Source organism: Neovison vison, chromosome 3 (assembly GCF_020171115.1).
Source record: "Neovison vison isolate M4711 chromosome 3, ASM_NN_V1, whole genome shotgun sequence".
In the NCBI taxonomy this organism is placed as follows: domain Eukaryota; kingdom Metazoa; phylum Chordata; class Mammalia; order Carnivora; family Mustelidae; genus Neogale; species Neogale vison.
In genome coordinates this window covers 211,981,149-211,996,088 of record NC_058093.1, presented here as the reverse complement: position 1 = coordinate 211,996,088, position 14,940 = coordinate 211,981,149, and the positions used below count along the sequence as shown (strand labels likewise).

The 14,940-nt window shown below is 50.6% G+C and overlaps 1 protein-coding gene and 1 pseudogene across 3 annotated transcripts in view; one reads left to right on the top strand and one right to left on the bottom strand.

The window, feature by feature from the left end:
• Positions 1–14,940, bottom strand: part of GNB1L (G protein subunit beta 1 like) — a 59,261-nt gene that overhangs the window by 2,733 nt on the left and 41,588 nt on the right. For all 3 annotated transcript variants that reach the window (XM_044243712.1, XM_044243713.1, XM_044243714.1), the window contains one exon: positions 13,689–13,904. In XM_044243712.1, the coding sequence (XP_044099647.1) occupies positions 13,689–13,904 (216 nt within the window). The remainder of the gene's footprint in view (positions 1–13,688; positions 13,905–14,940) is intronic.
• On the top strand, positions 4,264–5,351 carry LOC122903161 (annotated as a pseudogene).

The window sequence follows — 14,940 nt, the reverse complement described above, 5'->3', positions numbered from 1 at the left end:
TCCATAAATATACTCAACAGATTCATAATTAGATTCCAAAGCTAAATCCAGATCTGTGCTACGTGTAAGAGAGACACAGAAAGATTGACTTGACTGGCAAAGGTGTACCACAAGAGTGTGGACAACAGAGACAGGAGTCCAGTGTCAGTAATAGGAGAAGACGAAAAAGCGAGGAGACAGACATTGGTAAGTGTGGTAATACTTACCAGTGGCAAAGGGTACAATTCACAATGAAGAGCTGTGACTCTTGGTTCTAGAGACAAACGGGCATATCATTCACGAACCAAGAGCAACAGGAATGTGGCTATGATGGAGTAACTGGTACCAGACCAGTCCTCATGCTATAGACTACCATCAAACTGGACAGAAGATACCAAGCAACCTTGTGGACAGCAGGAGGGGAGGGGCAGCTGATGCGGTGAGCCTCACAAACACTCTGGCAGCAACCTGCCCAGGGACATGTCCCAGCCATGAAATCTAGGTGTGCACAGAGGCCACATGAAGCTGAAGAGGCAGAGACCAGAGTGTGGAGGCAGCTGGAGTGGCTAGATTTGTGGGGTGAGCCAGTAGCATGGAGGGAACTGGGGGAGGGACTGAAACCCGCATCTTGGTTCCCCATCAGTCCTTGTGTGAGAGCTAGGCTGTGCCTGCTCAGGACACCACATGAGGTTTCCCGGACAGGGACTACAATAGGGTGAGATGGAACAGATACAGGAGATCAGCTGTGACCCTGGGTCCAGCCGGCCCAAGCAAATATACCACCTGACAACCCAGCACTGGTTGGGACGCCACAGTGGTCTTGCTTCAGGAATAAGGGTCACATGTTCCGGTAGGGCCCACGCTGGAACAATGCTAGAGACGGAGCTCTCCGTGGCCTGAAGGAGAGGCAGAGTTCAGAAGGTGAATCCTACCACATCAGAGGAGCCTGGGAAGGACCCTGGGCTTTCCACGTATCTGCCCTGACAGAGCATAAAGCCAAACTGCCACGAGTTCAAGGTGAACTGCCAGTAACTGAACTACCTGCCTGCAAAAACAAAAGTAAATATCCTTCAGAGCAAAAGATTAGAGTTCGGAGTCTCCACCACGTATCACTTACAGTGTTGAGCACACAAACAGAAAAATTATTAGACATGCAAAGAAGCAGGAATATATGTCCCACAGTCAACTGGAAAAAAAAAAAAAAAAAGCGGTTAATAGAAACTGGCCCAGAATGGCACAGATGTTGAACATATCAGACAAAAACTTTAAAGCAGCTATTTAAGTATGTTCAAAAAAAATGAAAGAAAACGCATTCAAGTAATTATAAAGAACAATTTCCCTGATGAGTGAACAGACAGGAATTATTAGCAGAAAAATGGAGATTATAGAAAAGAACCAACTCAGAACAGCCAACATATTATGTTAAAGGAGAAGAACAAAGTCAGAGGCCTGACGCTACCTGACTTCAGGACTTACTATAAAGCTGTAGTGGTCAAGACAGTGTGGTACTGATGAAAGAAGGGACAGATCAAAGAAGCAGCACAGAGAGCCCAGAAACAGACCCACATAAACAGAGTCAAGTCATCCTGGACAAAGGAGCAAAAGAAACATAACGAAGGGAAAGATACTCTTTTTAACAAGCAGTGCAGGAAAAACTGGACATCCACGTGCAAAAATAGGAGTCCAGACAAAGACCTCACTCCTCTAATTCACAAAAAGTAACTTGAAATGAATCACAGACCTGAAAATAAAACACACTATTAAAATCATAAAAGATAACAAAGGACAAAAACCTAGATGACCTTGGGCTTGGCAATGACATTTTATTTTAGTTTTAGGTTTTTTTTTTTTTAAAGATTTTATTTATTTTTTGTGTGTGTGTGAGAGAGACAGCACATTACCTTTGAGCAGGAGCAGTGGGATGGGCAGAGGGAGAAGCAGACTCCTCACTGAGCAGGGAGCCTGATGCTGGACTCGATCCTAGGACTCCGGGATCATGACCTAAGGTGAAGTCAGGTGCTTAACCGACTGAGCCACTCAGGGGCCCAGCAATAACATTTTAGACACAATACCAAAGGCACGATCCATGAAAGAAAGAACTGATAAGCGAAGCTTCACTAAAATTATAATTTTCTGCTCTGTGAAAGATATTGGCAAGATAATGAAAAGACAAGCCACAGAACAGGAGAAAATGTTTGCAGAAGACACATCTGATAAAGGACTATTAACCCAAATGTACAAAGAACCCTTAAGATTCAACAATAAGAAAACAAACGACCTGACTAAAATATGGGCAAAAGACCTTAACACACACTTCTCCAAAGAAGATCAACACATGGCAGTAAGCACATGAAATGTGCTTCTGTCATACATTATCAGGGAAATGCACAATAGAACAACAACTAAGATAACACTGTACCTCAACTGTATTTCAGTAACAGTGACAAGGAAAAAAACCAGATACCACTAGACACTTGTTAGAATGGCCCAAGTCCAGAACACTGACAATACCAAATGCTCATGAGGATGTAGAGCTACAGGAACTCTCCTTCACTGCTGGTGGGAATGCAAAATGCTACAGCCACTTTGGAAGGCAGCTTGATGGTATCTTAACAAAACTAAACATACTCTCACCAGGTGATCCTAAACGGCATGCTTTGGTATTTACCCAAAGGAGCTAACAATTTATATCCATACAAAAACCTGTGGGGTGCCTGGATGGCTCAGTTAAGCTTCCAACCCTTGCTTTCAGCTCAGCTCATGATCTCAGGCTCATGAGATCGAGCCCCAGGTCAGTCTCTGTGCTGGGAGTGGAGCCTGCTTAAGAGTCTCTCTTCTCCCCCTCCCTCTGGTCCCCACCATGCCAATTACCAAACATCAGTGTCTACAGCAGCTTTACTCGTTACTGCTAAAACCTGGAAGCAACCAAGATGTCCTTTAATAGGTGAACAGGTAGATAAACTGTGATGCATCCAGACAATGGAATTTCAGTGCTAAAAAGAAATGAGCCGTCAAACTATAAAAGACACAGAGGACCTTTATATGTGTATTACTCACTGAAAGAGGCCAATCCAAAAAGGCAACAGACTGTATGATTCCAGCCTTATAATGTTCTGGAAAAGGCAAAACCAAACCACAAAGACAGCAAGAGAAATCAGTGGTTGTCAAGGGTCAGTGTGGGAGGAGGCATGACCAGGCAGAGCACAGAGGACTTTTAGGGCAGTGAAAACACGGTGTGTGATACTGTAATGGTGGATACACATCATTATACATTTGTCTAAACCCACAGAATGCACGCCACTAAAAGTGAACTTACTGTGAACTGTAGACTCTGGGTGATAATGTGTCAGTGGAGATCTGTCTGTTGTACCAGTTGTCCCACTTTGGTGTGCTGTCGATAATGGGGGAGGCCGTGCACGCACAGGGGTGAGGGGCAAGGGGCATGCGGGATATGTCTGTACCTTCCTCTCAATTTTGCTGTGAACCTAAAACTGTTCAGAAAAAAATAGTCTTTTATTTAAACAAAAGAAGAAGAGGGGCACCTGGGTGGCTTAGTTGCTTTAAGTTCTACCTTCAGCTCAGGTCATGATCCTGGAGTCCCAGGATTGAGCCCCGCATCAGGCTCCCTGCTCAGCAGAGAGCCTGCTTCTCCCTCTGCCCCTCATCCTGCTCGTGTCTGCTCTCCCTCCCTCTCCCTCTCTCTCTCTCTCCCTCTCTGTCTTACTCTCACAAATAAATAAATAAAATCTTAAAAAAAAAAAAAAAAAAGAACCACAATAGAAAATGGGGAATGGAACAGCTCAGTAACTGAAATGAAAAACTTGTGGGATAGGCTTAGTGGTAGATTGTAAATAATTTTGAAAAGTCAGTTAACTAGAAGACATATCAATAAACATTATTCAATCTGAAGAACAGAGAGAGGAACATGATTGAAGAAAACTGAACAGAGCCTCAGGGAGTATGGAATGATACCCAACTGTCTACTTTATGGGAGTTCCAGGAGAGTGAGACTACTGAAAACCACAGATGAACAAAACCTTGAAAGCCACCATGAAGGGAGAGGCATGGTGTGTTTAGGAATAATGATGAGATATAATGAATTATTCAAAACTATGGACACCAGATGACCTTGGAACAACACCCTTAAAGTGCATGAAGGAAAACAAAACCATTATCCCTAGATTGGTTTTTTTTAAAAAGAGGATGAAATAGGCTCTCTGCTCTTCCCCGTTCGACAGACAGCCGCATCTTCAGGTGCAGTGCCAGCTGCGTGCCTGAGACGTGATGGTGAAGGTTGGAGTGAACGGATTAGGCCATATTGGGCGCCTGGTCACCAGGGCTGCTTTTAACTCTGGTAAAGTGGATATTGTCACCATCAATGACCCTTTCATTGATCTCAACTACATGGTCTACATGTTCCAGTATGATTCTACCCACGGTAAATTCACGGCACAGTCAAGGCTGAGAACGGGAAGCTTGTCATCAATGGGAAGTCCATCTCCATCTGCCAGGAATGAGATCTCGCCAACATCAAATGGGGTGATGCTCGTGCTGAGTATGTTGTGGAGTCCAATGGGGTCTTCACCACCATGGAGAAGGCTGGGTCTCACTTGAAGGGTGGGGCCAAGAGGGTCATCATCTCCGCTCCTTCTGCTGACACCCCCATGTTCGTGATGGGTGTAAACCATGAGAAGTATGACAACTCCCTCAAGATTGTCAGCAATGCCTCCTGTACCACCAACTGCTTGGCTCCTCTGGCCAAGGTCATCCATGACAACTTCGGCATTGTGGAGGGACTCATGACCACCGTCCATGCCATCACTGCCACCCAGAAGACTGTGGACGGCCCCTCTGGGAAGCTGTGGTGTGACAGCTGAGGGGCTGCCCAGAACATCATCCCTGCTTCCACTGGTGCGGCCAAGGCTGTAGGCAAGGTCACCCCTGAGCTGAATGGGAAGCTCACTGGCATGGCCTTCTGTGTCCCCACCCCCAGCATGTCTGTCGTGGATCTGACCTGCCGCCTGGAGAAAGCTGCCAAATATGATGACATCAAGAAGGAGGTGAAGCAGGCATCAGAGGGCCCCCTCAAGGGCATCCTGGGGTACACTGAGGACCAGGTTGTCTCCTATGACTTCAACAGTGACACCCACTCCTCTACCTTCGATGCTGGAGCTGGCATTGATCTCAATGACCACTTTATCAAGCTCATTTCCTGGTATGACAATGAATTTGGTTACAGCAATCGGGTGGTGGACCTTATGGTCCACATGGCCTCCAAGGAGTAAGAGCCCCCTGGACCACCAGCCCCAGCCAGAGCAAGAGGAAGAGAGAGGCCCTCAGCTTCTGGGGAATCCCTGCCCCAACTTATCCCCCCAAACACTGAGAAACTCCTAACCTCCACTATTTCCATCCCAGATCCCCTGAAGAAGGGGAGGGGCTTGGGGAGCCCGACCTTGTCATGTACCATCAATAAAGTATACATACTGTACCCCCCCCACAAAAGAGGATGAAATAGATGGTCACAATTGACCCTTGTACAACACGCAGATTAGGGGTGCTGACTCCCCATGCAGCTGAAAACCCACTTATCACTTCTGACTCCCCCAAAACTACCAATAGCCTTCTGGTGACTGGAAGCCTTACTGATGACATGAAGTTAACATGTATTTAGTATGCTATATGTATTATATCCTGCATATTCTTGCAATAAGCCAGAGATAAGAAAACATTAATAAAATCTTAAGGAAGAGAAAACAAATTTATAGTACTATTCCTTGTTTATATAAAAAAAAAAAAACCTGGGGGTGCCTGGGTGGCCCAGTCGGTTACGCTCCTGGTTCTCGATTTCAGCTCAGGGCTTGCTCTCAGGTTTAATCACTGATAGTTTAACGTAAAGCCAATAACATTGAAAAGTTTATAAGGCATGCAGAAGTAAAAGGTATAACCGTGGCAGGAGAAAGGGTGGGAGGGTGGTAAATGGAATCCTTCTAGCATGGGGTATGACACACGTTGGGGGAGTGGCACAGCAGCACTGACTGAGTAGGGCTGGGTACATCGACAAAGGGTACTGTGAACCTGCAAGGAGCCGCTCAGAAGAAAATGGTAAGAGTGATAGCAAAGAAACCAAGAGAGGAAATAAAATGGAAAACCAAAAAATGAATATTTGATTAACACACAGGAAGGCAGGAAAGGAGTAAAAGAGGGTCAAAAACAGAAGTGACAACTGGAAAACCAGTATCAAGATGGCAGGCTTAAGGCCAGGCACATCACTAATTCCATTAAGTACAAACAGACTGAGTGTTCCAATCAGAAGGCAGAGATTATCAGGAAGGACTGAAAAGCAAGACAGCCAAAGATCCATTTTAAATATAAAGAGACGGACCTAGGTTGAAAATAAGGGAGACATGCCTCAAAAAGAGGAAACCTGAGGAAGTTGGTGCTGCTGCATTAGCTTCAGACTAAATCAACCCCAAGATAAAGAATGTGCTACACCAGAAACTAAGGTAACATTTGTTGGGTGTCAACTATACTTCCATTAAAAAAAAAAAAAAAATTAAATTACTATTTAAAAAAAAAAAAAAGACATGACAAGAGCTACAGAAGGATATTTCATGATGACCATTCAGCCGGATGTGGTCACCACCTTAATGCATGTAATGACAGCGCTTCAAAATTCATGAAGCAAAGCAGACAGAAAGGGGGAAATAGGCACATTCACGACCACACTCAAAGATCCAAAGACATCGCTCAGTAACTAGTGAAAAACTAGATGAAACAATCAGCAGGGATATGGTGGACGCTAAGGCTACCAACCACCTTGACCAAGGTCGTGCTGAGAATGCTCCGCCTAACAAATGCGTAACACCCGCGCTCACCAAGATGTAATGCAGTGTGTTCTGGGCCAAGCCTCAATAAATAGCTAAATGCTGACATTGTGCAGGTTCCTTCACTGACAGCAGAATGAAGCTAGATGAAAGATATCTACAAAATCAACAAATATTTGGAAATTAAGTAATTTACTTCTAAGGAACAACTGGATCAAAGAAGAAATCGTCAGGGACAATAGAAAGTATTTCAAACTGAACAAAAATGAAGACACAGAAATCAGAATTTGAGGGCCAGATCCCAAAGGCTGGTGAGTTGGCTGGGAGCTGGCTCCCCCACAGTCCAGTGGGGAGCCAGGACAAACCCGGAGAAGTACCTAGAACTGTGGGTACCATCAACGGGCAGATTCACAGAGTTGGAGGTCCCCACTAGATGTTCCGTAACAGGCAGCTCTCTGAGCCTCTGGAAGGAGTGCCTGAGGAATAAGAATGCCCGGGCAACGTTTACAGTACAAAAGAGCAGCAACAAGACCCAATTCATGTGCAAAGCCAACTCTTCCGAGAGAGATATCTAGCTCTGAAGACAAGCTGAAGGCAAAAGAATTTTTTTAAAGCTGTATTAATTATTTTTTAAAGCTATATATTTTCTAAAGCTATATTTTTTAAGCTATATTAAAGCTATAATACAGTAAGTATTATAATCAGAAGAAACCTGGCATGGATCACATTAAGAGTTGGCAAAACAGACTTTTAGGCAAAAATCCTTCTCAGGGATAACAAGAGTCACAAAGGTATAAAGGTTCAATTCCCCAGGAAGGTGACCATGCTAAACCCGGATGTTCCTAAGCCAGCTTCCAAAATGCAGAAGAACACACAGGATGCTAGAGAAGTTGCCAAGATGTGTCTTGGGGCCGGGGTCTCCCTGCCTCTTCCCAAGGCGCCTAGTCACATGGACGGTGTTGGACTGCACGGCCCCCACGGCTGCCTGAGCGCATGCAGGACGGCCATGCACCCAGCAACGAGAAGCACTTCCTTCCCACACACATGTGGAATACTTATGTCAACGGGACTGGCCTCCACATTTCAGAGAGCTGATATCATTCAGACCTTATTCTCCGACCACAACGGCATTGAGTTAGAAATCCAAAAATTAAAAAAAAAAAAAAAAAAAACTGGGGAGAAAGAAAAAAAATCAAACATTTGGAAACATAAAAACACTCGGATCAGCTCAGCAGTCAGAGAACAAACAAAAACTGGGTCCCCCCACACAATGAAGACAGTGACATCTCCCAACGTGGAATGCAGCTAGAGGGCTGCAGAGAGGCTGCGGCTGCCACTGGGGGTCGGCTGGCAGACAGAACAAGTGGGTTCCATACCCAGTTCAAGTCAGACCAACAGACCAAGCCCCAGAAAACACGGGAGGAAGAAAGGGAAATATCAGAACAGAAATGAAACAGAAAAGGATTTTTTTGGTCTTTTTTATTTTGTTGCTTTTTTTTCTTTTTCTTCTTTCAAACCATAAGAGACTCTTCATGATAGGAAAAAAGATTTTTAAAGATCAACAAAGGTAAGACTGATCAGGAATAAAAAATGGGACAGCTATATAAATACAGTAGAGTCTACATAGTCATTTCAAACAACTAAAAGAGGGGTAGTATTAAAAATATCTTAGGCGCCTGGGTGGCTCAGTTGGTTAAGCAACTGCCTTCAGCTCAAGTCATGATCCTGGAGTCCCAGAATCAAGTCCTGCATCGGGCTCCCAGCTCCACGGGGAGTCTGCTTCTCCCTCTGATCTTCTCCCCTCTCATGCTCTCTCTCACTGTCTCTCTCTCAAATAAATAAAATCTTAAAAAAAAAAAAAAAAAAAGAACATATCTTAAAGATTTTTATGCCCAGAGACACATTCTTAGAAAAAGGCAACTTACCACCCCCCCCCCCCGCCAAAAAATCCAGAAACCTGTATCAGTCCAAGAAGAAAATCAAGCCTTCCTTGCAGAGAAAACACCTGTCCCGGGAGAAAACAGCAACCCATGGCCACTCACAAAACAGACCCCCTACCAGCTTATCCAGAGGTCAGGAGAGGAGGGGATGCCTGCCTTGATTCTGGGACTCCCCATACCCCAACAGCAGAGAGGGGTAACAGGGGAGGGGGTGCAGGTTAGTTTACTGAGAGGCCGACTGATGGCCCCAAACAATTCCGAAGGAGCCCCGCCACATGGAAATCTACAGGCTAACAGTTTATTTTAAGACTATGTGGTTGTTTTGATATCGTAAAATAATGCAATTCATTTAAGTTAACTAATTTGAGAAGAAAAGCCCCAAGTCTGACAGCTCAATGCCTATTCACAATCCAGATTCTTTCTCCACTAGGAGCAGAAGGAGGATCTTCCACAATGAGACCCTTGCAAAACCTGACAGCAAACTTGCATGCCGTCCAAGCTGTAGTGTGTGGGTGGCTCACCACAGACCCCGCCTCCTCGTGGAATGGCCTGGGCTCCTGGTCAGCGCTATCAGCACTCAGGCAATCAGCACTCAGGCAGCCCCCCAGAGACCCGCCCAGTCACCTCCACGCCTGCCCCACATCTCATGGTCAGGGACTCCCCCTCTTACTCTTCCAGGGCTCTGGCCAGTACCTGGCCCACCAACTGGGGCACCATGATGTCCAGACCACCAAGTGGCACATGCTGGAGAAGGACTGCGGGAGCCAAGGCCACTGTGCATGGGTGAGAAGGCAAATCCTATGTGTGCCTGAACCCCTCTCCACTCACACGGACCAGAACACAGGGCTGGAAATGAGAACTGATGACCATCACCATCCCCCATCCTTTTCTCTTCTGTGGACTTTGCCTTAAGCCAGGAGTAGCCAGGGGACCCCTGGGCTCGGAGCCATGGACTCCCTGGAGCCCATGTGGGGCCCTGCTTGGGGGTCACCTCCTTCATATTCCATCAGGGAGTATTTTCCAGGGAGAAAAGGGCTGCTTTCAAGTCTGCTCTTGCTGACAATCACCAAGAACCAAAGGCAAGGGGAAGAGGAATTTGAATTTCCATAGACGCCCCGGAGCCGTGGTTCTCACACACTGGAAGCTGGGTCTAGGGCACAGAACATCTTCCACGCCATGTTACTACCTGGGAGGAGTGAAGATGCCTAGCACTGCCCACGGGGGCGGGAGTGACTCTGGTCCCGAAGCAAAGGCAGAAAGTAGGCTCCCCTGGCAGGAAAGAAGAGAAGCAGCAGCAGAAGCTTTGACGGCGACCTCAACCACGAGAGGCCAGTCCCTGTCCTGCGCTTGTATTCCCGAGGAAGACTCCCGAGGAGGGTCCAACAGGGTCCGTTCATGGTCACGGACGCCAGAGCCTTGCTTATTCTGCTGTGTTCCTGAGATGCCTATGGGGGGTTAAGTTGTGTCCACAGTTTGCTTGGTCTCAGGTCCACAGGTCCTGCCACTGACAATTTAGAGGGCGGGGACTGGGAGAAAGGGCAGCAGATGCACAACGGGACAAGGGGACGCCTGGCCAACCAGCCGTGGGTGCACCTCGGGGAAGCGTGGTTGGTCCGATTCCCAGTCCAGGCTGGCTGGGGTGGTTGGGGGGGAGTGGTTCAATATTACTTAAAGGCCTAAAAATACTGCTGGCCGTAAATCAGCCCCTGCTTCAAGGCCATGGGCCCTGCCCAAGTGTGGGAGGAAGGAGCAGGTCTGCACACCACCTGTGTCTGACGACAGCCAAGGCCCGATCCCCTGGAGGCTGGAGGAAAAGCCACCTCTGGAAGGCAAGTGAGTGGCCCAGCATTGTCATGTGCCCCCAAGGCCACAGTGTCCTGAGGAGGGTGGCCCAAGGCTCCCGGTCACTGCCACAGTCCCTGGCTACACCTATCCCGGATAAGGACCCTCTGGGAGGGATCCCTGGCCACTAGTGGCTCTCACAGCACATGACCTCAGGTGCCAGGAATGTGCATGCGGCGCGGCCGCCATCTGGTTCTCATTACCCACGCTCTGCTGCGGGAAACCTCATCTGCGTCTCCGCTCCCAGCGCCCGCCCGGGAGAGATTGATTTGGGCTCATTAGAGACTCCAGCAGCGGGTTGTGAGGTGAGGCCCATCTGTGCCCACGTGGCTCAAGGGCCAGGGAAGGCAGCTGCAGCAGAGAGCCAGCACGGTGCACCAAGGACCTCGGGGCGAGGATGCCCGTAGATGCCTGTGGGCACCGGCCCCTGACCTTCCTCCTCAGGGGCCTTGTGTCACAACCTGAAAACCTCCAGGGCCTCTGGAGCCAACTCGGAACCTGACATGCAGCCGTTCTCAGGGGCTGTGCTCGACGGGAGGGGCACTGTCCTCCTGCTTTGATGTGTGCTGCTGAGTGGGGCCCAGAGCCCCGAGTAACACCGTCACGTAACCACCACGTCTACCCCGCGGTGCCTGGTTCCCCTTCTGCTTTAACTTTCAAATTCATTAATAATCCTCTGTGCTTTAACTTTTCAGTTCATCAGTACAGTAAAAGTTCATCTCTGGACTGGAACGTGCCCCATAAATTTAAGTCTTAAGTTCCAGCAGCTGTTTCCCCAGCAAGCCGGCAGAGACCAGGCAGATCTGGGTCAGGTCGGCAGGAGGGGACCCTTCCTGGGGTCCTGGGGGTACTGCAGTCTGGGGTGGGGTTCTCAGGGAAGCACCCCGAGTCTTCAGCCTTTTGCAAGGTCAGGCTGATGAAATTCAAGCCACAGTGGGATGGAGCCCTGGACCCCACAGTGGGAAGGTTGGAGGCCCAGGCTTGTCCCCACCAGGCTCAAGGAACAGGAAGGAGGGGTGTAAGAGAGAACTCCAAGGCCTACCTGGCTGGGCTCGACACCCAGTGAGATGCCCTCCTCCTGAGGACAGGAAGACCCAGCACCAGCCTGGCTCTGCCCCAGTCTTAAAGATGACACCCATCACGACGACATTCACTCCCATTCCTGCTCAGGTCCATCATTCCAAGGGCTTGGGGCCTTTCTGCTGGGACAGAGGCATGAGAAGCTCTGCCCCACCATAGCCAGGCCTGGCCCCATGTGGAGGCCTGTCTAACCCTCCCTTCCCCCAGGGCCTCCATGGACTCTCTAAGACAAAAGAAGGACAGAAAGACAGACGGCTAGTTGCCTTTACTGTAAGTTGGCCATGTACTGGCACAAGCTGATCTGCTGGGGAAGAGCAGTGCTGAGGAAGCAGAAACATGCACCCGTCCCTTAATATCACACTGACCCCCTTTCTCTTCTCTTGCTGGGCTCTGGCCGGCCGCTCCCACCCTCAGGTTCCTGTTCTGATCCCACCCGGAGAGACACCAGGCAGCCTCACACCAGGACAGTGGGCAGTTCCTCCCTTCCACTGCTGGCCACTTGCTCTGGATCATTCTTTCTAGGATGCCAGTCCCAATTCCAGCTTCAACATGAAAGCGCCCTTCCCAGGTCTCCCTCTGCCTGAGCTCTGTCTGTCTCTGAGCCTCTTTGTCCTTCACCATTCCCTCTAGCACCCCGCTGCCTCGTTCCTTTTCAGCCTCTGTCTTCCCCAGGACTCCTCACCTGCCACATAAGACCCCTGCCCCAGCTATCCTGGCTCCATCCCTCCTTCGGGATGACCCGGTGGCAATGCCGCAACCCCCCTCCCCCGCCCAGGGTAGCACCCAGGATGCGTGACACCTGCTAGGCACTGCAGCACACCCTTAGTTTCCCTGGGGGACCGCCCTGCCCCTCTCCAACCCATGTCGTGCCTCAGGGGCTTGGTGGTGCCTGCCCAGATCTTCATCCTCTGGCTGTGAGGGTCCAGGCCAGGCGAGTGTGAGGTACAGCAGACTTGCCAGGCTAGCAGGCAAGGCTTTACCACCTGGTGAGGGGAGATGCCTTCTTCTCCCCCATAGCTCCTACACAGAGGGGCAGTCCTGTCCTCCAGCACTCCAGCGATGAGCGCCCAGGTAAGGCCAGGTGCCAAGCCTGCCGCTGCTTCTGCTGGCAGTCTCCCCAAGAGCCACACATTTTCCAACTGGGGCCCTGTTCCCCAACCAGACCTGGGTTTAGAGCGCTGCCCTTCCACGCAGCTTCCATGAGCTAGTCAAGTGGCCAAGTCTCCTCCTTCCAAGGCTTCCTGGCTAATAGGGACTCCTCAGCCACCCCAAGATGCCAGAGTGCACCAGGCCACCCTCTGGGGGCCAAGAGGCATCAAACCTCTCATCCCGTGACCTGTAGCCCCCCTGGGACCTGCCCTCGTGTGAGTCCTGTACAGGAGGCTCCCCAACCCCCAACTCTACCCCCAAGGTTCCAAACAGGGCTGAGGGTGCAGGCTGGGCCACTGCAGGCCGAGCACCAGCCACAGGCCCAGACCTGGCCCCCAAGTGCTCCACAAGCCATGTGGGAAGGGAAAGTCCACCAAGACTTCATGGGAAGGTTTTCAGCAACATCCCGCTCTGGCCTGAGGCCTCACACCCCTTCCTTGTCGTGGCAGGCAGAGAGGAACAGCTTCCCTGGTGTTGGCCTGCAGACTGCCCTGGGGGCGTGACTCAGTGGGTTTCTCCACACTGGGTTGGTTTGGGTTGATTAATCAGTTCCTTACCTACCGAATTCCTTGGAGTCTTTGCAAATGGACTTGCCTACCCCTGGACTCTACATGCCTTTTCTCTAGATGGACAAGACGTGACTGCTGTTAACCCGAGGTCTGAGAGAAACCCAAACCATGTGAACGGTTCACAAGCGCCCACGCCCCCTTCTTCCTGCGTCGGCCCCGCGGACAGGCTGGCCTGCACCCTGCCTCGCAGTGATTAATTAGCCAGGGATCTGCAACAACTCCTCTTCATGCCTAAATATTGTTTCAGCCTATCAGACTGTTAGTGCAAAGCAGGATAAATGACACCTCGGGTCTGGCGTACTGACCTGCAGGGCCTGCTGCTCATCCAGGCTCCAGACAGCCAGCGCCTTCTCCGCGGAGCCCGAGACGCCCCTGGCCTTCTGGGAGTCAAAGTCAAAGCCCATGACGGGCTCCGTGTGGCAGGCGACGCGGCTGCACACCTTCCGCTCAGAGACGTCCCACAGGGCCACCGATCCGTCCTCATAGCCGGCCAGGAGGAGTGGGCGGGGATTGGAATCAGCCTGTGGGGACAGCACAGCCGTCAGCTCCTGAAGAAGGCTCCAGTACATTCTGGGGGAGAAGGGGCTCTGGAGAGTGGCGGCCTCCCCCGCTGGGCCTTGGAGGTGGCCCAGCCAGGTACTGATTCCTCGTGTTCCTCACACGGCAGTAATAGTTTGGAGGCTCCATGTGTCCCCTTGAGAGCAGACACCAGTGGCACCAGGCTGGCACGGGCCAGCATTGGCGCTCTCTGAGGACGGAGACTGGAGGGCGCCGGGCCCAGGGTCGCCCGGCACGGCCCCCGCCTCACGCTGCCAGGCCGCTGCTGCTTGCCAGCCGGGACGGGTGCTGCAGCTTCCTCCTGCCTCCTTTCTGCAGGCTGAGACTTGTGGCCACCCCTTCGTGGGGCCGGTCACCTGTCTAGAACTGCCAGCCAAAGGAAATCACGAACTCCATCTCAATGAAAAATGAACTTTCTGTGCTTTGTCAACGTCACCGCGGAAGCCCCCCACCCCCCCAGGCCTGGTGAGTCGCCAGGGCGCTGACTGGTGTGAGCCGAGCTCTGCCGGCCCTGAGCTATTGTGATGAATGAGGACGCGGGTCAGAGGGCTCTGCACCCGGGACAGACGCCTCGTTTATCTCACCTCGGCAACCACTCCAGGGGAGCACCGCGGGACGCTGTGTCACCCCAGCACTGAAAGTGGCAGCCCTGTGCCTGGTGCCCAGGCTCCAGGACAGGGACCCAGGTTGCTTCTGGGGCAAAGCACACGCCTGCCAATGCCTTTTGCTCTTCACTGTCTCTGCATTTCCTGCTGAGCTGCCTGGGGTCAGCGTCACTCAAAATGTCAGAAATAACTGAGCACACCCTCTCCCCAGTGAATTTTCCAAGAGCCAGGAGCTCAGCTGAGCCTCCAGGAACTGTGGGCCTGGCCTCTGCATGCAGTGGTAAGAATGGGGTCCTGGCGGCAGAGGGGTTGGAGCTGCTCAGCCAGGCTGCTTACTGGGTCATCTGCAACTCCCAGAACAGTCAGTCCCCTGTTGGCGGCAAGGCCTGGCACC